Source organism: Schistocerca piceifrons, chromosome 1, assembly GCF_021461385.2.
Source record: "Schistocerca piceifrons isolate TAMUIC-IGC-003096 chromosome 1, iqSchPice1.1, whole genome shotgun sequence".
Lineage (NCBI taxonomy): Eukaryota > Metazoa > Arthropoda > Insecta > Orthoptera > Acrididae > Schistocerca > Schistocerca piceifrons.
Window position 1 is genome coordinate 1,100,660,002 of NC_060138.1, and position 27,199 is coordinate 1,100,687,200.

The following is a 27,199-nucleotide window of genomic DNA, read 5'->3' on the forward strand; positions in this document are numbered from 1 at the left end:
ATACTCCTGAGACCACAGAACAATCTAAACAATGGGTTACCAAGGGAGAATTTGCACCAAAAAAGGCAAAGACCATTCCTTCGGCCGGAAAGGTTATGGTGACTGTCTTTTGGGATTCGCAAGGGATAATTCTCATCGACCATCTGGAAAAGGGTAAAACTATTACAGGTGCATATTATTCATCGTTATTTGACTGTTTGAAAACCGAGCTGCAAGAAAAATGCCGGCGATTGGACAGCAACAAAGTCCTCTTCCATCACGAAAATGCACCACCACACACCTCAGCAGTTGTGGTCGCAAAATTAATAGAAATAGGATTCCAACTCGTTTAACATCCCCCCTACTCTCTAGACTTGCCTCCCTTAGACTACGATTTGTTCCCCAATTTGAAGAAATGGTTGGCAGGACAAGATTTTATTCAAACGAGGAAGTGATTGCAGCAACTAATAGCTATTTTGCAGACTCGGACAACTATTATTCGGAAGGGATAAACAAATTAAAACAGCGTTGGATGAAGTGTATAAGTCTAAAAGGAGACTATGTCAAAAAATAAAAAAAGTTGTACCCCAAACACATAAGTAGTTTTTATTTTTTTTGCACGGACTTTTCAAATGCCCCTCGGGGGGGGGGGGAAAAAAAAAAAAAAAAAAAAAAAAAAAAAAAAAAAAAAAAAAAAAAAAAAAAAAACTCTAAAATTTTGTCACTGGCATTTTGGTTCATCTGTATGAGATTGATTTTGTTGCCATTCCTTTCTCTTTGCAGAAACCCCACAATGTTTACAACTAACAACAACCAAGCTGGATGGAATGGCCAGTTCTGTATGGCTAAAAATAAATAGTGATAAAACAAAAACAATGTGCATAAATAGTTGAAATGTGTCTACTCAAACTGTAACGCAACAGAAGATACTAAAAGATGTTGACCAATTTCCATGTCTCGGCAGCCTTATCTATAATAACAGGGATGGAAATGCAGACACCAGCAGAACTGGGTAAGCTTCTGCAGTCTTCCAACGAATGTGCTCCATGTGGCAATTTGACTCTGTAAATATGTCCACAAAGCTTTGGCTTCCTCTACCATACTAGCAATGGCCACATAGGCATGTGAGACCTGGAAAATGTCACAAAGATTGGCACACAAGCTCAATGTTTTTCCTCAGTGATGCTTGAGGTGAATTTTTAAGATCACCTATTGTGACCAAATTTCAAATGATGAAGCACTGAGAAGAAGTAGTCTATGCAGCCTGCACAAAACTGTTGTTGAAAGAAGACTGAAGCTTGTGAGGGATGTTATAAGATGAAAGATGGAAGAACCCAAAAATCAGCATTGTTGAGGAAACCAACAGATGGATAAATAAGTACAGGAAGACGTTATAACTGCTGGAAATGATAGGGATGACAAAGATAAAACTCAAACTGAAAATAAAAAGTTTAGGGACCAAACAAAGGATGCACATGAAATAACCAAAAGCAAAAATGATCTGTTGATGCACTGGAATATAAATGTCTTAGGAGCAGAACTACCAAATTGTAAATACTCAAAAATCGACAAACTAAAAATTCTGCTTTCAGACTCCGTAAAAATCAAAATAATCTGCCTAAACGAACACTGGTTAACAGAAGATAGTATAAAAGTATTAAATAGTATTAATAATTTTAAGGTAGCTGCTAGCTTTTGTAGAATAAGCAAATCTCATGGAGGCTCCTGAATTCTTGTCAATTCTTCTGTTAAGTCATACAGTAAGAGATAGTTTTAATTATTTAAATGAAGAGAGTGTGTTTGAAAGTTGCTCTGTAGAACTAAGTGATCTGAACACACTGGTTATAGCAATCTACAGAATTCCTGGAGGTGCGGTAACAAAAGTGTTTTTAGCCAAATTTGAATGCCTCCTACAAAAACTCCAGAAAGAAAGTAAGAAAAAAGTTGTTATAGCATCAGACTTCAACTTACATGTCTTAGTTGAAAGCAATGATTCCACAAAATTTCATGACTTAATTCAGAAATCTGGTTTCAAGCTAAATTTTTCTGAAGGCACTAGGGAAAACAGCAGATCAGTGACCTGCAATGATAATATTATTACTAACTACAAATTTGACGGTGGAAATAAGCACAAATACAGTTTAGACTTGGGTATTTCAGATCACTCAGCTCTGTTTATTGAGCTCCGAAAAGCAAATAACCTAAAGCCTCCAGAATTGTATATAAAAAGGGATCTCAGTAAAAGTAAATGGATTTATTCCACAGTAAATTAAGTGTAATAAGCTGCCCTGTAGACCACAATAGTTCAAGCTCAGTAAACTATGACAAATTCTTAAATTGTTTCTTAGAGGTATTTAATGAATCATTTCCTCGTAGATATAAACAAAACTAAAATGGATTACAACAGGAATAAGAGTTTCTAGTGCCAGAAAGAGAGAGCTCCACAATGTGTTAAAATCAAACAGAAATCCGGATTTTGTTACTTATGTCAAACAGTATAAAGCTGTATTTACAAAAGTTGTAGTGGCAGCTAAAAAAATGGCAAATAATAAAAAAAGAAATAAGACAAAAGCAGTGTAGTCATTTGTTCAGTCTGAATTAGGAGCCAAAGTAAAAATTCATGAGATTTTGAAAATTAGACATGAAAATGAAATTATAGTAAACCCTGTTCAGATGTCAAGTTGTTTCAATGAATTCTTCCTAAATGTAGTAAGATCAGATGTGGGTATGACATTCTATCAGAGAATCACAAATTTGGAAAACAGCCAGAACACATCTTTTAAGGGGGGTAGGACATCAAACTGGCCGACTTGGAGCAGGAGAGACACCATAGGACATTTTAAATTCCACTGTCTATACTTTTACAAATAAATTCATAAAACTTTGTCAGAATGACCAGGAAGCATTTAGGATTCACACTCGTAGCAGTGAGAGCTCAAAAACATAAAGAAATAAATTTTTTTTACATGTGAAATTTCATAATTTTTTCACTTACTATTGGCTTCATTTGTTGCTATAGGTACACTTTTCTTCATAAGTAAGAGAGATTCTTCCACAAATTTTGCACCGCTTGTTAAACACAAACTCCTTAATGCAAAACTCTAGAATTTTCCAAATCTATTAAAATCTGTGGTAAAACTTGAGATAAATAATTATAAAATTTGAATTTCTTCTAAATATGAAGCTTAAAATGTAACAACTCATTCATATTTCCATAAATTAAATAAATTCTAGAGTTTCATACACCTGTGTAAGTATGGTTTATATGCTGTGCAAAATTCATCAAAGAATCTCTCCTACTTATGAAGAAAAGTGTACCTATAGCAACAAATGCAGCCAATAGTAAGTGAAACAATTATGAAATTTCACTTGTAAAAAAAATTTATTTGGTTATGTTTTTGAACTTTCATTGCTATGAATGTGAATCTTGAATCCTTCCTGGTTATGCTGACATAGTTGTAAGAATTTATTTGTGAAAGTATACACAGTGGAAATTAAAATGTCCTGTGGTGCCTCTCCTGCTCCAAATCGACCCATTTGATGTCCTGCCCCCCTTAAACAATTTGAAAAAATCACCCAAAGGGATGTGAAAAAGGAAATATTGTCTAAAAAACAAAACCTCACATGGGTGGGATCAAATAACATCATCTGCAATCAAGTGTGTGTACGATATTATTTCTCAACCACTTATTATAAATCAATCTTTTGAACAGGGATGCTTTCCAAATGTATTGAAATATGCTGAGATCAAACCTCTATTCAAGAAAGGATCGACAGAAGATATGGGGAATTACTGCCCCATCTCTCTCTTGCCGGTCTTCTCTAAAGTGTTTGAAAAGATTGCAGCAAAACACATTAATAAATTTCTTACTGTAAATGATATAATTTTTAAAAACCAGTTCGGATTACAACAGGGTAAAAGCACTGTGAATGCTATAAATGAGTTTATCCACAAAATATGCTCCACGTTAGATAAAGGTAGAAAGGTCACAGGAATATTCTATGATCTAACTAAAGCTTTCGATTCAGTGAACTATGCATTACTACTCCTCTAATTACAGATGTATGGAATCAGGGACACTGCTTTAAAATGGTTTAGCTCTTACCTATCAGGTAGGAAACAAAGAGTAATTTTAACTTCAAATGCAACCAATTATTCCTCAGACAGGGAAACAGTTCCCCTAGGAGTCCCACAAGTTTCGATATTGGGTCCCTATCTGTTTCTTTTTTATGTAAATGACCTACCACTTGCTATTTATGTTCATTCAGTCTTATTTGCTGATGATACATCAGTTCTAATTGAAAATGAGGTATCTGAAAATATTCCAGAAAAAGCCAAAAATACTTTAGAAAAACTCGAATCTTGGTTCTATCAAAATGGACTAAAACTAAATGTAACTAAAACCAAAATGATGCAATTTGAAGCTAAATCAATAGAAAGGACAGAAATAAAGATAACTTGCAATGACCAGGATATCACAGAAGCAAACCACGTGAAGTTCTTAGGCCTAAATCTTGACAAAAATTTACATTGGAAGGTACAGATAGATTACTTAGCAAATAAACTGAACAACTTAGTATTTGCAATGTGTATTTTGTCAGGTGCCACAAACACGGATACCAGAAAGATCGTTTATCACTGCTACTTTGAGTCAGTTATTCATTATGGCATTATGGCATAATCTTCTGGGGAAATTCAGCAAATGTCACTAGGCTCCTAGTATTACTAGTATTACAAAAGAAAGTAATTAGAAACATGTGTGTTGCAAAAAAACGGGAATCCTGTCGGCCACAGTTAAAAAATTTAAAAATACTATATATCCCCTCACTTTACATATATGAGATGGTGGTGTTCCTATATAAAAATCAACATACACTAGACACTTTCCATTTTGACCACAACTACAGCACTCGCCACAGAGATAACTTCAAACTTCCAACACATCGTTTAAAACTTTATGCCCAAACGCCAAAGTATATGGGGTTAAAAATTTTCAATAAAATAAAAGGCAGTAATATATTTAAGATGGAGCTTGGTTCACTGAAAAGATGGCTCTTTATTCTTCTGGTGGAAAAGTGTTATTATTCTGTCGATGAATTCACTGAGGACAGCTTCACAGTCTGAACACATGGATTGTATTACATGTATTATTTTATGTACATGTGTAGCTGTAGCTTAGAAATGTAAAATATATAATGTAATCTTTTGTATTTCTCTTAAAAAAGTGAAAAAAGTTTCTTTTGTAAACCTTGACATGTCTCCTGTACATCATATCAAATGATTTCAAAACTGTACATAATGAGATGAATAAATCACATATCACTTCTGGGTATTTTCACTCAATACTGTCATATGGAATAATATTCTAGAGTAGCTCAACTTTAAAAAGTTTTCATTGCTCAAAAATATTCTGTAAGAAAAGTATGTGGTGCTCATCCATAATTCATCTTGAAGATATCTGTTTAAGGAGTTACTTAATTAGATAGATAAAACATCTACTCACCAAGCGGTGGCAGAACACATGGCTCCAAAAGCTAGCCAATTACAACCGTCTTTTATGTGCGTGTTCTGCTGCTGCTTGGTGAGTAGATTTTTTACCTATCTAATTAAATAATTTTGTCAATAATTGATCATTTAATTGTTATGTTTAAAGAGTTAGGCATTTTGACCATTGCTTTACAGCATATCTATTCCCTCAAGAAGTAAGTTGTTAATAACCCATTAAATTTCACTATATCCACTGCATATGGTGAAATGTAACTGTTATTTAAACTAGAAGTTTATTCAGATATAATATGCGACCAGTCACTTTTTAAAATTTTTGATGTCATTTATTTTCTGTACCATTAACTAGTTTTCAAACCACTGCACGCTTATAAATCAGATGGATAGTTTTACAAGAACATTATTTGGATCATATGCAGGTAGACACTGTGGCCATGGAGGTGGTGGGCATATCAGAAATTTAGTTACTGTAATGAAAAGTTTATAAAACAGAAGTTGTGATAATGGAAAATTGGTAAAGAAAAGTGCATGAAACAAAAGAGTTTTTAGCAGTTTGCCTACTCTGTTTCTTCATTTGTTCTCCTTAGTGTCAACGTAGTGGCTGAAAAATGGGTTGTGGAAGTACAACACAAACTACTTTAAATAATGTAGCTGACAATTGCACAGTTGCGTTTCACTGTCTTTTACTTTTACTGTTCACAACCCCCCAATTATATGACCAGTGCACTGTTGTTTAACTTTCGATAAGCCTCATTAATAGTTTCCAGGCAAACCTCCACGTACTGCTACAATAGTTTACTATTGAACATCTACGAGCAGTAAAAACCTAACCACAAGGCTCACAGTTCTTGAAGAACAGAAAGGTACGTATGGAGCAGACACTGTCATTTTAACACACAGTCTAATTGTGTAACACGTATCTCACAGTTAAGTTGAAGCATTGTTGTTGTTCTAACCAACAGAGGTTTCTCATCAGAAGCTCGGCTGTGGACTGACTGTCTCATGACCAAAAACCGGTCCCTTACATATCCTCACTATAATAGGTGCTGAAACTACACATTGTTTGAAGTTAAATTTACAGAAATTACAATTAAAACTTAACTCATTAAATTAACTGAATACACCGGAAACTTCTGTCTTTTTAACAGTTTCTTCTACTGCAAGGTTTACGCCAAATTATTTGTTTAAATGATAAAATTAACATACATAGTTATGCAAACAATACTTTTGACAAAACTGTTAATTACTTTGGAATTAATTAAGGGCTGGCTTTGCAAACATGTTTTTGAATAGAGCCAAATAGATACTTTAAGATTATTAGTATTTCGTCTTCCAGGTGTTTATAATTAGTACAGAATTTATATTTGTTAAAAAGTCAACAATTACTGATTTTACCCTACATTGAAAGATACTAATTAGGAATAGTCAAAATAAATTAGAAAATGAATTACATACCTAAAACTAAGCACAAAATTAGATCTGGTGTTAAATTCTTTAAAACTGAGGGCCAACCTTTCTCTTTTATAAAAATGTAGATTATATTCACATATGGCTGGCCGGAGTGGCCGTGCGGTTCTAGGCGCTACAGTCTGGAACCGCGTGACCACTACGGTCGCAGGTTCGAATCCTGCCTCGGGCATGGATGTGTGTGATGTCCTTAGGTTAGTTAGGTTTAAGTAGTTCTAAGTTCTAGGGGACTGATGACCACAGATGTTAAGTCCCATAGTGCTCAGAGTCATTTTTTTTCACATATGTTAATGGTAATTAGTTAAGAACAAAATTAATTTTGAGGAGGCAGATGGCAAAACAAGAGGGGAAGTAAAAATAACGCAGCTTGCTGCGTCACAAGTTGTTATAACAACTCCTTTGTTTCATAAACTTTTCATTATCACAATTCTTTCATTTCATAAACTTTTCATTACCAATTTCTGTTATTTCTGCCAGCACCATGACCTGCATGTAGTCCAGGTAATGTTCCTGTTATAACTTTACCTGATGATGAGCCTGCAAAGGTTTGAAAACTAGCTAATGGTACAGAAAATAAATCCTATCAAAAATTAAAAAATTAAAAATACCCTAATACATCATCAATAACCACATACTGTAAAAAAGAACAGTAATGTACGTAATTAAAATACCAGAAGAAAAAATGACATTAATTATTCCAACTGCATGTGTGTGTGTGTGTGTGTGTGTGTGTGTGTGTGTGTCTATTGTTGATGAAGGCCAATGGCCGAAACCTTTAATGGTGAGAGTCTTTTTGTTGTGCCTATCTGCGACTCAGCATCTACAATATATGGTGAGTAGCAACTTTACTTCTCATAATATTGTTAAATTCCATCCGGGATTTTCCTTTGTTTGATTAACACTGACTTAACCTTGTAGGAGAGAACTTGAGGTTGTCAATGACAAAAACTTTTTTGAATTCATTCTCGTGTCTACCTCATTCCTGTCTGACAGTAATTACTATGAACAGACCAACATAATGGCAATGGGTTGCCCACTATTACCAATCGTAGCCAATATGATTTGAAGAAAAAGCCCTTAACTCAGCACTCCGTGAACCATCCTGATTCTTCAGAAACGGGGATGATATGTTCATCATCTGGACACGAATACAACAGCACCTACAAGACTTTTTGAATCATGTGAATTCAGTGAGCCAAAATATCATATTCATGATGGAGACTGAAGAAAACAATCAACTTATGTTCCTGGATGTGTCAGTCAAGCAAAGACCAGATGCACACTAAGATACAGTGTGTGCAGAAAATTAACACAAACAAAGTTTTGCTGCAGAAATGCAGTACAACCATGCAATTTCTGGAAGAATGGTTACAATCACCACCAGATCCAGGAGGAAGAGAAACCTGTTGTGACAATGTCTGTTTATCCCAGGTGTGAGCGACACATCAGTAAAAATTGAGAGGATCCAGAAATATAATGTGAAGTGTGTATTTCGTTCACCATTTGTTGAGGTCTGTTAAGGTCAACCTATAACTCCGAAAATTAGAAGTCTGCCACATCCCATGCCTATGCAACAAAAAGTATACATGCCAGACATTCTGGACCATGGAGAAAAGATGCATAGATTACAGACACCAGATAGAAAAAGATCAACCAAGTCACTTATCTGTCACAGAGTGCTGTATCAAAAAATGTGTGAATTATGATTGTTCTAAGTTTTTAAAACAGGCAAACAGATTCTGAGACTGCACTTACAGAGATCTGATAACACAATAACTAATACATAAAGACAGGATTCCCAACTAAGCATGGCCTGGGAGCCAGCCTTCAGCACGCTCAAAGCACAATGGCAGTCCGTGGGAAGACCCATTCTTGCCATGCCAACTGAAGAGCTGAGACCACACCACATAGAAGAGCTTACACTCCAACAGTAATGTGAGCTCTGTGGCATCAGCACTTAGACTGAGGGCTACTGCTTGGGTACCACTAGGGCCCTATCCCCACCACATCGGCAGTGGACCTGCACCCAGGCACCAAGGCCTCACAATTGACAGAAAGAGGGACTACCTGAAGACACCGACAAGAGAGTTTACCAAAATGTAACAGCATTTGGATGATGCCACCTGGCTGAATTTCAAAATAATTACACAATAGGGAAGACCAAAATCACACGTCAAGGGAAAAAAATGTTCATCACACAGACATGTGAATAAGAATAAAAATGTGATGACCTTTCTAAAGCCTCTTGTAGACAACTCTTTAAACATTTGGGCATGCGGACAAGAGCCTCATGTTACTTCTACTCCCTTATGAAGTCTGTTGTTAACAATCAACCACACTAAAAAAAACAACAATAACATTCATGAATATAACACTAGAAGGGGAAATGACTTGCCCTACACATCATTCGAGCTTTGTGTGGCATGAGAGGTATTCATCCATAAAAATAGTGCGTGTGTGTGTGTGTGTGTGTGTGTGTGTGTGTGTGTGTGTGGTAGAGAGAGAGAGACTGAATTAGTTAATTATAAATCACCGAAGAAAACTAGCTTAAGACAATAATGTTGCCACATTTCTCACTGAGAAGATGTAATACAATTATAAAATTGGCTCATTTCACATCATACCAAAAAGTCACATTTATGAGCCATGGAACATGCAGTTAACAAAACTAAACTAAACTAATGACCTGAAAAAAATATGTTTTCGTTAATGTGTAACACTTACAGTAAAACAGGTTTCCCCGTCAACTTTTCATGGGAAAGGAGACCTTCAAATGCTAATTTACATTCTTCAAGTCTTGCAATATCACTTGCATCAACAACAAATATCACTCCATGAGCCTGTAAATGTAAACAACTGTTTAATTGAAATATACACATTTACAGAATATAAAAAGTTGTGAAAATGTTAAATATGTAATTTCACCCAAGGATTAACACATCTTCATGAAAGTTCATTTTTAAATATAATAATTGGTGATATTTTCTTTGAAGATAATCTCAAAAATTACTTCTTTTAATTCATTCATTCATTTTATCCGGTTCCCTGAAAACAACTGTATTAGAACAGGTCCTGTAAAACAACTGCAATATGTACAATATAAGAAAAAATGTTTTGTGTATAAATGGCTCCAATGATTTATAAACACTATTCAACACCCAAGATTGCATAAAATATTTCTTTTTTAATTTAAGACACCTGGTTTCAACAATCTATGCTGTCATCTTCAGGTCTGTAAGGAAGTCCATACACATGGAATATGACTCATAAGTAAAGGTGTAGCTTTTGATATAAGAGTTTTACATTGGTATTATAAAAACTGGAAGTGGACCTGTACATTTACATACCTTAAAATCTTTTGTTGTAAACCATGTTCATTTTATGCTGACATCGCACATTACAAAAGGTCTGTCATTGTTAAAATATTTAAAAACATAAAGCACCTTGTGCAACAGGCTGTATCCACATACATATGGCTCACTGTTTCTTGTTGCTTCATATAAACACGGCACACAATGGTACAACTGTTCACACATGCTGGACATATTCTAAACAGTGCAAATCCACTTTAAATGGTATACAAGATACAACTGACAGGTATTATTGCAAATAAACCTTAGTATAGTGTGTTGCATCCATTAGATAGCTTTCACATTGGAACCTTGTAACAAACCATAAATAATTCTCTTTTCATATTTAAAATTAACTACTTTAGTGAGTCACCTTTAAGAATACTAAAGATTACAAAATTGTACTAACAACTGCAACATATTCAATTCTCACAATCCACTTTACATATTCTTATTACTGCAATAGGAAAATTAAGGTATTTACTCTACAATAGTTTATTACATTGTTGTTCTGGCACTTACCCACTGCAAACGCAACAGGCGCACAAGCACACCACCGCAAAATGAAAAAACTTAATTTATAAACAATATCTTTGTCCAATATCAACAAAAAATGGTGTGGCAATACCAGAAAAGTAATGAGAATAATCCAAAATATTTGTTTTTAAATCTGCAGTGTCTACACAGTTATGGAAACTTCCTGAAAAGATCAAACCCCTGTGTCAGACCAAGACTCATATCTGGATCCTCGTGCTGACTGCTTATCCAGGCATGGCATCCAGCCTAGTTCATGGAGATTTTAACATTAATTTTCTTTAACGTAATGACAACCAGAAACTACTGGATTATCCACTTTCAATTTACTCCCCATGATCTCATTCTCAAGAAGTTGGAGCCAGTAAGAACACTACTGATAATCTATTCCTGAAACCCGCAAGTGAAACAAAAATCCAGGCTGTACTAAATGGCCTATTTGATCATGATGGAAATGATATATCTAAAAAGAAGTACGTTAATATCAAGTTAAATTTGTTAGAATAATAAATACTGAATCCACTAGCATGTTTATAAATGGTTCCCAAGAGCAACAATGAGAGGAAATATATGAGCCAGACACATTGAGAACAAGAAACTCTTCTCTCATATACTGTGACACCTGCTTCCCCTGAACACAGATAAAAATCAAATCAACCTTAAGTGGAAGGACAGGGCTCTGTACACAGAACAGAATGCTAGTATGGATCTATCATTGAAGTTAGATTACAAGAAATATTATAAAATCTTTACATTACGATGACTCACTAAGGCCAAAATCTATTATGTACAAAAATTGCAAATTAAACACAAACGTAAAAACCATATGCAACACCAAATAAATGAGACAAATAGGAACACAATATCAGGACCACTACAGATATCACAGGTATCTTGTAATGGAACAGATATCTTTCTCTTTGTAGCCAAAAAAAAAAATAGGAAACCACAATAGTCTCTCACGAAAGCCACAGAATTGCTTAATCAAATGCAAACTACACCAAAAAAGCACTTCCCTTCAATAGCACGAGTCCTACAGAAAATTTGAAAATCATAAAATTATTTAAAAATACTCAGTCTTTAGAACATGATGTCGTGTGAAGTAAGATTTTAAAATCACGTGCAGGCTTGGTGTGCTATCTGTATAACCAGTCAATAAAGAGAGGGGTATTTTCTGATACATTAAAACATGTAGTAGCAATGCAAATCCAGAAAAGTGGACACATGATTGCCCTATCTCTCTGCTATTATTATTTTCAAAGGTATTTGAGAGAATAGTGTAAGGGTTGTATTTATAGCCACACCACATGAAATGTACCATTAATGCCTTCATAGTTTGACTTTTGTAAAGGGCACTCTAAGGAGAGATCATATTTAGTCCAGCTCTAACAAATTAAATTCTAGGTGAACTAAATTTCAGAAGTTATCAAGGTGAACTTTTGTGACATTGCTATGGTATTTGACTCCACACTGTGGCATCAAACATTGGGCAACGGGTTTTCAAGTTCTACATTAATGACTTTAAAATTAATAATGGTCAAAAATAATGATATTTGCCGATACAATTATTCTGATCAAAGGGCCCAATTGTACAATACAGAGTACAGCCCACACAGTCACTAACAAAATATACAAATGGTTCACAGAAAACAACCTTGTTCCTCAAATGGACACAAACAATCACAAAATTAGTGAAACACCACGTACAAAATTCCTAGGCGTCCAGATGGGGACAATCACTTAAGATAGAATGAGCAAATTGTACAGCTCCTCCAGAAACTGGGTTCAGCATCCTTTGCACTAACAACAATTTCTCATTCTGACAGAGAAATAATGCTACTGTAACATTTTACAATTTTTCACAGTATGATTTCCTATGGGGAAATGCCAGAGTGGTTGAGAAAGTTTATAAACTCCAGATACGCGCAATGACATTAATATATGGGCTAACTGAAAGAATATCCCACAAGGGTCTTTTTCAAATCTCTCAGGATACTTATACTTATAGGTCAATAAAAATTTTCACCAAGGCTTTGCAAAACTCACTGTAGTATACACTGGGCTGGGCCCCTGCATATGCAGCCACCACACTCATGCAAATGCTTTGTGAGCCAGACACAACCCCTGAAAGTTGTCACCAACAGAAGAGTCACTGAGCTGTCTAACGCCAAGCCTTTGGCAGCTACCACAGCATCTGGATGTGTAAGAAGTGTTGATACAATGCATGCAGGTCGCAGTGAACAGTGCTGCAGACACGAGTCCCTATTCGCATCCGTGCGGTCACGTGTCCACAAGCCACTGCAACTGTATTCCTCTGCTGATGGGTATTTAGGTCACCAAACCACCTGCCAGCCACCCTCGAGCCTACACTTCAGACCACAAAGCCTGCTACTGCTGCTAACCAGCAATCGTGTCATCTCGCACCTTCACTAGAATCACAGCTGCTGGCCATACGTCACTCGTTCTGGAAGGCCTCACTACACTGGATCTGCATCCTTCACCAGGATCACAGCTACTGCCATGCAACAGCTGCTCCAGAAAGCCCACTTCTCAGGTCCTCGCCACTACCGACAATCGTGGCTCTGTCATAGTGGCCTCTGCTACACAATGTTACAGAAGAACATTTCAGTTGTACTCGTGTGCGGATCCTTGTCCTACAAATCTGTACTGAGTTTAATTCTTGGTCAATAAACAAACAGTTATCACTCCAAAACATGAATATCAGTCAAACCCGGGGCACAGCATGTCGCCAAGTGTTACTGCAACTGGCAGCGAGGATAATGATTTCATGTTCAGGGCTTTTCCTATATCTGCGTATACTATAGTTGGTGGTGATGATCATGGTTTCATAATATATGTGACAATTATAGTTTGTGTGGTTTTTCAATGCAGTGCTTGCTCAAGATTGCCCACTTCAGTGCCTGCTCACAGTTCACTAGCAACTGCGCCAGCTCCTGGTCTCGTCCATCACCCACCTGCCTCCCCTCCACCATGCTGAGCCCTATGCTGCCATGCCACATCGCATTTTGTCCAGACAATGGTAGCCACAGTGGGTCCTCTTCCCACGGATGGCAGAGTGTGGACACGTTAACAATGATGAGGCTGGGTCTTCAAATGTGTTTCAGTTTTTCTTGAAGCATCCTCATTCATTTCATTGTAGTATCACCCTTCTCAACTGTTCATATGTTTTTCAACAACATCACTCTCATTTGTGCGCTAATCATTTCAATGTGGCAGCATACTCACGTCCTTGTACGGTGTCAGTCTATATTCAAATCCTATAACAGTGTGTGTATGTCCAACTATGTGATGGAACAGGTCTGTTCATGCCTTACTACAGTGTGTGTGTGTGTGTGTGTGTGTGTGTGTGTGTGTGTGTGTACACCAAGTACCAGACATCAACTATTCAATTCTTGGATTCTGTACCTGTGTTCAATTGTTTGTTTGTCTCAATTCTGGTAAGCATTCTGTTGACATCCATGTTCATGTTTCTCAGCAATTGAAACTTCTAAACAATATCATGAAAAGAACATATTGTTTCTCACCGTATAATGGAAAGATTGAGTCAAAGACAGGTGCAACAAAAAGACTGCTAAACAAGTAAGCTTTCAGCCAAACAGCCTTCTTCTGAATTAGAAAACACACACACGCAAGCAACACACAGTCATGCAGCTCACACACATGGCCACTGTCTCTTTGTGTGTGTGTGTGTGTGTGTGTGTGTGTGTGTGTTTGTACATGCGAGCGCAGATGAGCGTGTGTGTTTTCTTAGATTGGATTCAGTTTTTGTTCCATAGACGCAAAAATGAGATGATTCTCGTAGGTGTGGAACATGTCAGAGAGAATAACATAAGAATCATAAAACATTTAAATACAATCCCCTGATCATTCGCCAGGAGATTGTCAAAACAGGTGAATACATTGCAGTAAACTGGAACTGCTAATGTGCAGTTTCAACTTTTCGCGGCATAATGAATAGTCCATTAAATTTTGGGCATGCAGCCACGCTAATAAAATGTCCTCCACTGATATTTCTGCTTTGTATCGTCCGGCCATCCTCAGAGTGAGTCACAAGTTTTGCGACTCGCTCTGAGGATAGCCGGATGATAAGCAGCTGAAAAATCAGAGGAAAAAATTTTATTTACACAGCTGCATGCCTCAAATTTAATGGACTGGAACTGCTAATATTTACAGAATGAAACAATGTTACGCACTTTTAATAAATTTATAATACACAAAATGCCTAATCTTGGCTGTCCTTACCAAGTTCTGTTGACATTTTTGCTAAAGTTGGTCTAACAGTCCCTGTTAGATATATTCACCTATAGAGTAGGAGGACTTGCCTATCAAAAAGTCTTTTGAACTATGTTTAAACCGTGCTTTCTCTGAAACCAAGTTTTTAACGGTTGCCGGCAATTTAATGAAAATGTGTGTTCCTGAATATTGGACCCCTTTTTGGCCCAAGATAAGTGATTTTAGGTCTTTATGTACATTGTTCTTATTTCTAGTATTGGTACTATGAATTGAGCTAGTGGTTGGAAATAGAGATATATTACTTGCAACAAATTTCATTAAGCAATTAACATACCGAGGAGCAGTGGTTAGTGATGTGTTGGCAGAGGAGCCAACACTGTGTTGCTAGAGGAGGCCGAAATGAACGCGTTTAATTACACGCTGACTGGCATGAGGTCTGGAACAGTTAAGGGAATTAATAGTAGCAAATAAAGTACGTAGTTGATATAATACTTAACTTTAATCCACAATTGGTGTACATCGCTCTCGACGGAATATGTTATAATCTCAATATCAAATGCTATGGCGCCTTGCTAGGTCGTAGCAAATGACGTAGCTGAAGGCTATGCTAACTATCGTTTCAGCAAATGAGAGCGTAGTTGTCAGTGATCCATCTCTGGCTAAGTCGGCTGTACAACTGGGCCGAGTGCTAGTACGTCTCTCTAGACCTGCCGTGTGGTGGCGCTCGGTCTGCAATCACTGACAGTGGCGACACGCGGGTCCGACGTATACTATCGGACCACGGCCGATTTAAAGGCTACCACCTAGCAAGTGTGGTGTCTGGTGGTGACACCACAGTTAGAATACATAGTTCCTTGAATAGGTTTCTACATGATGTTCTTGAATTTACACCACAAATGATTCTTATTACACGCTTTTGCATAAACTTCTGCTCTGTTTGATGAGTTGCCCCAGAATATGATCCTGTATGACACAATACAATGAAAGTAAGCAAAGTATGCAATATTTTCTTATATTTACATCTTCTGCATCTGATATCATTCTCACTGTAAATACAGACGTGTTTAGCTGCTTCAGCAATTCTGTGGTATGCCCTTCCCAGCTAAATTTATTATCAAGTTGTAATTGCAGAAATGTTAACACACTCTATTTATTCGAGCTGCATGTCTTCATATGTTATAAACATGCTGGAAGGAAATCTCTTACAGGTTCTGAACTGCATATAATGGGTATTTTCAAAGTTTAATGACAATGAATTAGTTTTAAACCATTTATTAATGTCAGTAAAAATTTGATTAGCAGCTATTTCTAAATCTATACTTGACTTGCTACTTATTGCAATGTTTGTATCATCTGCAAAAGGAACAGCACATGTAGTTAATTCCTAATCAGATGAAGACTGACTGTTTACTGCACAGGTATTTCACAACACCCTTTGTTTCCTGTTAGTTAGATAAGACCCAAACCATTTCGCAGCAATAACACCACAACATTCTAATTTACTTAACAGACAATCAAAGATTTTTGACAGCTCACAGAAAATGCCAGTACCCTCTAATTTATATCTAATGAATTATATACATTCCTACTGTAAGTGTAAATAGCTTTCTCTATATCAGAACTTTAAGAAACCCAAACTGTGACTTGCACAATATAGGAGGGTAAGTCAATTACTATCCACAATTTAGCTATATTTTTGTTTATTTTGGTAGTACTGTCATTTTACTTTGAAGATGCTTTGTCTATTTGTTGTTATATCTTTGCAATTTTCAAGCTGTTAGGTTAGTTTCATTATTGCTGCCATGCTGTTAATCATGACTGTTCTGCTGTCTATTTGCACCAAAGAAGAGCAACATTCAGTGTTCTGTTTTTTGTGGTCAGAAGGTATGTCAGGGGCCAAAATTCCTCAAGGACTTTCAGTACAGTACAGGAACAGTGTTTTGCCCCAACGGAGTCCCTACAAATGGATTGAAAAATTCTGAAATCGTCGAACAAGTGTTACGCACAATGAAGGTGCTGGAGGACCATTTACCGCCGCAAATGAAGAAACCATTAAGCATTTACGTGAAATGATTCTCTTGGACAGACGACTAACTATTGGTAAAGTGGCACATCATCTGCAAATTAGTCATGGTTCTGCCTACAAAATAATCCACAACAGACTTGGGTTTCATAAAGTTTGTGCATGATGGGTCCCAAAACAACTCACACAGTTGCATAAACAAACGTGCTTGGACATCTGCAGAAAACATTTGGATTGCTATGGAAATGAAGGGGACAACTTCTTAGAGTGCACAGTGATTTCAGTTAATTTTATAGATCACTTGACTGCTTTCAAAGGTGGCACATCCCTTTGATGGAATATGAGATGCCTGTGATAGGATTGGACTAGTAAGTAGTGGAAGGATGTATGGAACAGATCTCGTATCTTGATCTACTGCACAGATATGAGGTATGAAGCACAGGGCTGGTACCAGAGGTGGAATAGCAACAGACAAGAATATTGTGAAGGTTTAGTGGGTGATAGAATACCACTGTGTGAGGGGAAAGAAGGATAGTGGGGAGGTTATCCTTATTTCAGGGCTACATGAGAGGGAGTCGAAACATGGGCAGAAGAATGTGATTCAGTTGCTTCAGTCTTGGATGGTACTAAGTCACAAGGAGGGTGCCCTGGGGTGATTTCATTTTATTTATAAAAAAGATCCCAACAACGGTAACATTAAAATCCTCAGACTATGCATGTGATGACATATATGAGGGCAGTTCAATAAGTAATGCAACACATTTTTTTTCTCGGCCAATTTTGGTTGAAAAAACCGGAAATTTCTTGTGGAATATTTTCAAACATTCCCGCTTCGTCTCGTATAGTTTCATTGACTTCCGACAGGTGGCAGCGCTGTACGGAGCTGTTAAAATGGCGTCTGTAACGGATGTGCGTTGCAAACAACGGGCAGTGATCGAGTTTCTTTTGGTGGAAAAACAGGGCATCTCAGATATTCATAGGCACTTGCAGAATGTCTACGGTGATCTGGCAGTGGACAAAAGCATGGTGAGTCGTTGGGCAAAGCATGTGTCATCATCGCCGCAAGGTCAAGCAAGACTGTCTGATCTCCCGCGTGCGGGCCGGCCGTGCACAGCTGTGACTCCTGCAATGGCGGAGCGTGCGAACACACTCGTTCGAGATGATCGACGGATCACCATCAAACAACTCAGTGCTCAACTTGACATCTCTGTTGGTAGTGCTGTCACAATTGTTCACCAGTTGGGATATTCAAAGGTTTGTTCCCGCTGGGTCCCCCGTTGTCTAACCGAACACCATAAAGACCAAAGGAGAACCTTCTGTGCGGAATTGCTTGCTCGTCATGTGGCTGACGGTGACGATTTCTTGTCAAAGATTGTTACAGGCGATGAAACATGGGTTCATCACTTCGAACCTGAAACAAAACGGCAATCAATGGAGTGGCGCCACACCCACTCCCCTACCAAGAAAAAGTTTAAAGCCATACCCTCAGCCGGTAAAGTCATGGTTACAGTCTTCTGGGACGCTGAAGGGGTTATTCTGTTCGATGTCCTTCCCCATGGTCAAATGATCAACTCTGAAGTGTATTGTGCTACTCTTCAGAAATTGAAGAAACGACTTCAGCGCGTTCGTAGGCACAAAAATCTGAACGAACTTCTCCTTCTTCATGACAACGCAAGACCTCAGACAAGTCTTTGCACCCGAGAGGAGCTCACAAAACTTCAGTGGACTGTTCTTCCTCATGGACCCTACAGCCCCGATCTCGCACCGTCGGATTTCCATATGTTTGGCCCAATGAAGGACGCAATCCGTGGGAGGCACTACGCGGATGATGAAGAAGTTATTGATGCAGTACGACGTTGGCTCCAACATCGACCAGTGGAATGGTACTGTGCAGGCATACAGGCCCTCATTTCAAGGTGGCGTAAGGCCGTAGCATTGAATGGAGATTACATTGAAAAATAGTGTTGTATAGCTAAAAGATTGGGGAATAACCTGGTGTATTTCAATGCTGAATAAAACAACCCCTGTTTCAGAAAAAAAATGTGTTGCATTACTTATTGAACTGCCCTCGTATATGCATTAGATACTTTAAAATTTTGAAAAGCGCTAGAACAAAATTTTTGCTATATTCCACTTGGAAATGCTTGAACAGCCAAAAGTGCAATAATGGATTTCGTGACTAAGTAGCTTTAACAGACAAAGAAGATGATTAAGTCTTTCAAAAAGTCATGGTCTGATTTGTTGAGATGATTGCTAATGATGAGAAAGACATCCAGATTCAAATCCTGGTCTGGTAAAAATTCTCTGATATCATGACAGATAAGCTTCTTGGCAGTTTAAAACAATATGCCAAATAGGGGCTCAAACCCAGAATCTTGCCTTTCAAAGGCAATCTTCCTAAAAATAAGCTATCCAGGCATGATTCATAATGTGTCCCCAAAGCACACAGTTTTAATCAGCCAGGGAGTTGAAAAGAGTGCACACTTCACTGCAGAGTGAAATATTCATTCTAGGAAAAATGCTTATCTGTGAGCCTTGAAATAAACACAACAATGAAACCAGAATGCCTACATGCAAGTGAATGCCTAATAATGAATTATAAGTTATATAAGAAAATGAACCACTTTCATTATTACAATAATATTGTCATGCTCTGTTAAGCACTGACAGAGTATACATACAAAAACTATGTTACATAAAATACAAATATTAGAAATAAGAAATGTAATGAAAAGACTTGGCCTATTAAAAGTGCCAGACTTTTGGAAATTGAGAAGTAATACTGAAATACACAAACAGAAGAAAAAATCACAACACCACGAAGGAGTTGTGCAACATAAACAAATGTTGATAGGCATGTTTCAACATCTGAAAGATGATGTCTATTCAGATTTCATGCCAGTGACATAACTAGTCATGCCACTATGAGGATGCAAATTAGGTTTGCTTTAACTACATGCTGTAATGGTCATGAGCATTAAGCTACCTTTGATAGTGGACATGGTGAGTTGTTGCTAGTCAAAAAGGTATTAAGGCAATGAAGATGTCATTATCAACATTTCACTGAGTTTGACAGAGGTCATCTAATTGGGCTATGAGAAGCTGGATGTTCTTTCTGTGATACTGCAGAAAGACTTGGCAGGAATGTAGCTACCATACATGATTGCTGCCAGCAGTGGTCAAAAGAATGTATAGTCGTAAAAAGACCAGAATCTGGATGGCATATAAGACTATCGTGTTCAGCATATGGCTCTGGTGCATTGTACAGCTCCTGCAGCAGGAATTTGAGTGGCAGTTGGCACCACAGTGAAACAACGAACTGTTAAAAATCAATTACTTCAAGGACAGCTCCGAGACAGGTGCCCTGTAGTGTTCATTCCACTGACCCTAAACCACTGCAGTTTGCAACTTCAGTGGTGTCAAGCAAGATGTCACTGGAGGGCAGGGTGGAAGTCTGTTGTATTTTCTGATAAAAGCTGGTTCTGCCTCAGTGTCAGTGATGGGCATGTGGTGATTAGGAGGAGGACAGTTGAGGACCTGCAACCAACCTGTCTGTGTGCTGGACACTATTGACATATATCTGGAGTTGAACGTAGGTACGTTTGAACATTTTATTTCAGTTATTCCAATGTGATACATGTACCTTTGTGAACTTATCATTTCTGAGAATGCATGATGTTACAGCGTGATTACCTGTAAATATCACATTAATGCAATAAATGCTCAAAATGATGTCCATCAACCTCAATGCATTTGGCAATATGTGTAACGACATTCCTCTCAACAGCGAGTAGTTCACCTTCCGTAATGTTCACACATGCATTGACAATGCACTAACGCATGTTGTCAGTGGATCACGATAGCAAATATCCTTCAACTTTCCCTACAAAAAGAAATCTGGGGACATCAGATCCGGTGAACGTGCAGGCCATGGTATGGCGCTTTGATGAACAATCCACCTGTCATGAAATATGCTATTCAATACCGCTTCAACCGCATGCAAGCTATCCATCATGTTGGAAGTACATCACCATTCTGTCATGCAGTGAAACATCTTGTAGTAACATTAGTAGAACATTACGTAGGAAATCAGCATACACTGCACCAATTAAATTGCCATTGATAAAATGAGGGGCCAATTATCCTTCCTTCCATATTGCTGCACCATACATTAATCCATCAAGGTTGCTGATGTTCCACTTGTCGCAGCCCTCATGGATTTTCTGTTGCCCAATGGTGCATATCATGCCGGTTCACATTACCACTGTTGGTGAATGACGCTTCATCGCTAAATAGAACGAATGCAAAAATACTGTCATCGTCCCATGATTTCTCTTGTGCCCAGTGGCAGAACTGTACATGACATTCAAAGTCGTCGCCATGCAATTCCTGGTGCATAGAAATATGGTACGGGTGCAATCGATGTTGATGTCGCATCCTCAACACCGACGTTTTTGAGATTCCCGATTCTTGCGCAATTTGTCTGCTACTGATGTGCAGATTAGCTGCAACAGCAGCTAAAACACCTACTTGCACATCACCATTTGTTGCAGGTTGTGGTTGATCTGTTTCCTTAAATACGTAACTATCCGGCGAACGGTCCGGACATTTGGATGATGTCATCCAAGATACCGAGCAGCATACATAGCACACGCCCGTTGGGCATTTTGATCACAATAGCTATACATCATCAGGATATTGACCTTTTCCACAATTGGTAAACGGTCCATTTTAACACGAGTAATGTATCACGAAGCGAATACCATCCACACTGGAGGAATGTTACGTGATACCATGTACTTATACGTTTGTGATTATTACAGCGCTATCTATCGCAAAGCGAAAAAAGTGGTCCCATTAAAACATTCATATTTCTTTATGTACTACACAAATATGCAATAAAAATGGGGGTTCCTATTTTAAAAAAATGCAGTTGACATCCGTTTGGCCTGTGGCAGCACCATCTACTGAGCCAACCATAGCACCTTCAAGCTAGACGAGTTTTGTTCTTTGTAGTTATTTTGTTTGATGCTTATTTCATGAGATATTTGGCCTGGTCACTATCAATGGTCCACCTTGTATATTAAGAACAATAAGGGATCCAAGACTGAACCCTGTGGGACACCATCCTTGATACCTCCCCAGTTAGAGGACTCTGCTGATCTTTGCAGATTATCTGTACTGTTCTGCATTCTTCCAGTTAAGTATGAATTAAACCATTTGTGCACTGTCCCACTCATACCACAATACTTAAGCTTATCTAGAAGAATCTCATGATTCACACAATCAAAAGCCTTTGAGAGATCACAAAATATCCCAATGGGTGATGTTCGGTTATTCAATGCATTTAATATTTGAGGAGTGAAAGCATATATAGCATATTCTGTTGAAAAGCCTTTCTGAAAACCAAATTGACATTTTGTTAGAACTTCATTTTTACAAATATGTGATGCTACTCTTGAATACATTACATTTTCAAGAATTTTGGATAAACCTGTCAGAACTGAGATTGGATGGTAGTTGTTAGCATCAGACCTGTCCCCTTTTTTATGCAATGATTTAACAATAGCGCATTTCCGTCTATCTGGAAAAATGCCCTGTTTCAGTGAGCTACTACATATGTGGCTAAGAATCCCACTCATTTGTTGGGAACAAGCTTTTAGTACTCTGTCGGAAATGCCATCAATTCCATGTGAGCTTTTACTTTTGAATGAATTTATTATTTTCCTAATTTCAGTAGGAGAGGTGGGTTGAATTTCAATTTTATCAAATTGCATAGGTACTGCCTCTTCAACATACTGTCTTGCTTTTTCTAATGAATAGCTGGATCCTATTTTCTCTGCAACACTCAAAAAATGATTATTAAAAATGTTTTCTACTTCGGACTTCTTGTTAAGAAACTTTTCATTGTGTCTGATAGAAATACTGTCTTCCTGTGCTCTTGGTTGCCCTGTTTCCCTTTTAACAATATTCCAAATTGTTTTAATTTCATTATCAGATGTGCTAATCTCAGATGTAATACACATACTTCTGGACTTTTAATAACTTTTCTTAATAACTTTTCTTAATACAGTGCAGTAGTTTTTGTAATGTTTCGCTGTTTTGGGATCATTACTTCTCCTAGCTATAAGATACATTTCCCTTTTCTGTTTAAAAGATATTTTTATCCCTTTAGTAAGCCATGGCTTTTTACATGGTTTCTTGCAATTATATTTCACTGTTTTCTTAGGAAAACTGTTTTCAAATATACTTACAAAGGTATCATGAAATAGGTTAAATTTTAAATTAGCATCATGTACCCTGTACACCTCACCCCAGTCTAACTGTTTCAAGCTTTCCCTAAAATTTTGAATTGTTAAACTGTTAATTGAATGCACTACTTAGGAGGACTGTTTTGCATTACTGTATGTAGCTATATCATATACTGTAACTAGCTGTGCATCATGATCAGACAGACCATTCTTAACAAGAAAAGTTTTTATTTGATTAAATTTATCTTGGTCGATGAAAATATTATCTATCAGTATGCTGCTTTCCTGTACCACCTGAGTAGGAAAATCAATAACTGATGCCAGAACCAAGTAATACTCAAGATCAAGCTTTCTATTGGATTCTTTCAGAAAATCTACATTGAAATCCCTAAAACAATAATCTGCTTTCCTGTGTCTGACAGATAGCACAACAAAGAAACCAAGTTTTTCAAAAATAGTTGCAAATTTCCCAATAGGGACCTATACATAGCTACAATTACAAAAGTGCCATTGTTTAGTTTAAGCTCACATGCACATGCTTCTATATGTTGCTCTATGCAAAATTTTTTAGTTTCCAAATTTTTCATACTATGACAGATTTTAACATGTATGGCAACCTCTCCTCTCTCCACAGTGTCTCTGCTTAAATGTGCTGAAAGCTTATATCCAACTACAATTATCGTTTCCATACCTGTGACTATATGATGTTCAGACAGGCATAGTCCATCTATTCCACCCTCAGTTTTTAAATCTTCCTAACAAACAAGAAGCTCATCTACTTTGTTTTTTAATCCCCTGATGTTCTGATGCAATATATTAACATTATTTTGCACTGAGCTTTTATGTGAAGCTTGTGACATAGTAACATTATTTTTCACTGTACTGTTATGAGAATTTTGTGATATTTTAATGTCTCTAGTACTTGCCTGTCTGAACTTCTCATTAAGCTTAATTTCAATCAATGTAAGATGATTGGACACTAATCTTAGCCTAAAAAAGTACTCTCATGAGTTTCAGTGCCCTCCCCTTAAAGATTCTGCTATCATTCCAGCCAGTTAACCCTTCCCTTTCCTATCGAGACGCAGGCCATGTCTTGTTAAGTCCCACCTACTAATACCATCAACAAGAGCCAAACTTACGCCTGACAAGGTAGCTGCCCGAAGCAGCTGATCTAGCTCCATATTGACCCTCCTGACAGAGCCGTTCAATTGGAGCCGATCATAACGCATGAAAGCAGGAACCAAGTCCACATTTGTATGGCTCATTGCAGACAACAATTGCAGCATCAACCACAAATTGCATTAACTGTCCCTGTATTGACCAACCAAGTGCAACAGGCATGGAACTCCAATCCACAAACTAATATCTGGCACCTACGCAACACAAAACATGCTTGCATTCAACATTCTGGTGGTTACACTGGTTATTAATGTACCAGAATTTCATATTTGCAATGGTTTATCTCACACACTTACATTAATCTGTAATCTTGCAATGTTAATCACCTAATATGTTACATAGACAAACATATTTCCAAAATTTCATTACTCTACATTAATTATGTTTTGGTGTTGCAGTTTTTTTCTGTCAGTGTATTAGCAAACGCCAAGCTAGGTAAAGAGGCAGAAAAAGATTTACAAAGAAAGAACACAAGAGAAGCTGAACCAATACATAAAGATAATTTAAGAACAAAAGTCTTGCAAATGAAAGTACATTAAGGCAGAAATAAAAGAACACTGGCTTTAAGTGGTCTAAGAAAAGGAGAAAGAAACTCAGTGAAAGGATGAAGGAATATTGAAGTGAAATGAATAGAATGTGGAGAACAGATACTGGCAAATCCCTGATGATGATGAAACTTGAATCACTAGCAAGAACAAGGTTCTAATATTCGGCATCACATATTTTGTGATGTTAACAAATATTCTGTAATCAGCTACATTTCAGCATATTTTCCTTAGTACCTGAAATGTATGCATGTATCTCACTTACATCCATGAAATATTTTGGCCATATCCCTCTTATTTGCCGACCTCCTCCCAAATCGTAAATTTTGACATTATAGCCTTTGTACTTCAGAGAAGCAGAGGAGAATCCAACTGTAGGTAAGACCGTTTTCACTGGTTCTGGAACAAAATAACAATATTGTCTTATTCTCAAACACCACTGGTGTTGTAACAGAAAAAAGCCACAAGTGATAAAGTATTGTTCTCAAAATTCTTACCTCCTGTCAGTCTTTTGACAACTGTAGTTTTCCCTGCATTGTCAAGTCCAACAAGAATTAAAACAATTTTCCTGTAAAAGAAAATAGAAGCTGTAAATGTAGTAGACTGTAAACAAAATAATAATAAAATCGAGTTTATACTCTGAGAATATTTAAATGTATATAAACATGTCAGAACAAAAAATAAAAACATATAACTCTATAATAAAATACTGAGACACACTCAGAACTTAACGGAAACCTTTAACAGACTGTTTATGATGCTCTAATTATTAATACTAACAGCTTCAACACCAAAACATTGTGCATTTTTGTCTGAATCACAAATATACTTGCTTCACTTGCTATGTAGGTCTGTGTATTATGTGCCTATGAAAATGATAGAATGCTGAAGATTTTATACCACTGTTGTGAATGTGGATGAAAGTGAGAATGACAGAGGAACAGGAAGACACGTAACGGTTATTGGTCAGAAGTAATTTAAAGATTAAAAATTTACTGAAATAATCAATATATGAATGACTCTTGGGAATATGTTATGCTTCAGTTCATAGGACAGTGCAAAGGATATCCAGGTCCAGCTGCAGAAGCTACTAAAAATGTTTACCGAAAGGCAAAACAATAACAGAGTTATTCAGTTCAGACATGAAGATTCTGATACAATTTTTTTTTTCCTCATATACATCACTGGGTTTTTGGCATTCTGTCAGATGGAGTTCTAGAGCTTATACAATAGTTCGTTTAGTACTAAGCTGCCAACTTTAGGTACCATAACATATTTGACAATGTGGCATGTATGAGAAGTATTGCCCACTGCCTGACAAAAAAAGTAAAGTGCCCAGAGGGGGCAGAAAAACATTTGAAACTTCAGGGGTTGGGAGAGTATATGATGTAGTTTGAGTAATTACAAGACCAATTCAAACTTACAAAGAACTTGCAGTATGAGTCCACTTATCAGTTTGATGTTGCACCCCTTCTGGTCAGGATGGATGCATTTATTCAGTGAGGAAGGGTGCCATAAAGACAGTGCATCCACTACCAAGGAAAGTTGGCTCACAACTGTTGTAACTGATCTTTGATATCCTACATACTGGAAATGAGGCGGAGTTGATGGCTGAGTTGGTTCCATACATTCTATCGGGGACAGATCTGGGGCTCTTGTTGCCCACAGAAGTACCTCAACATCACACATATGGTTGACAGAGAAATGCACATGATTCTATTGAAAAGGTTTATCTGGCAGGACTCTGCCAGCTGTCAGATTTGTCCGCCTACAAACCCTCTCACAGTGACCCCATTCCAGAAATCCAGGAGGAACTCCAGCCTCTCCTCAAATCCTTAGGCCCATCCCACAACTTCTCCGCAGAGTCTGTCTCTCTCCTCATCCTATCACTCACCACACTTCTATCTTCTACATGCTTCCCAAAATCCATAAACCTAGTGACCCAGGATGCCCCACTGTCACTGGTTACTGTGGTCCCACTGCTCTTGGAGACCAACACCTTCAGCCCATCACCCACAACCTACCCTCCTATATAAATGATAGCAACCATTTCCTCCACCGACTCTCCAAAGCTACTGTTGCTTTACCACAAAATGCCCAGCTCATCACTA

At 37.4% G+C, this 27,199-nt stretch overlaps 1 protein-coding gene across 3 annotated transcripts in view; it reads right to left on the reverse strand.

Annotated features, from left to right (window-relative positions):
- Positions 1–27,199, reverse strand: part of LOC124776224 (ADP-ribosylation factor-like protein 13B) — a 213,328-nt gene that overhangs the window by 134,648 nt on the left and 51,481 nt on the right. For all 3 annotated transcript variants that reach the window (XM_047251093.1, XM_047251085.1, XM_047251101.1), the window contains 3 exons: positions 25,586–25,656; positions 25,354–25,487; positions 9,677–9,792 (listed from right to left, as the gene is read on the reverse strand). In XM_047251093.1, the coding sequence (XP_047107049.1) occupies positions 9,677–9,792; positions 25,354–25,487; positions 25,586–25,656 (321 nt within the window). The remainder of the gene's footprint in view (positions 1–9,676; positions 9,793–25,353; positions 25,488–25,585; positions 25,657–27,199) is intronic.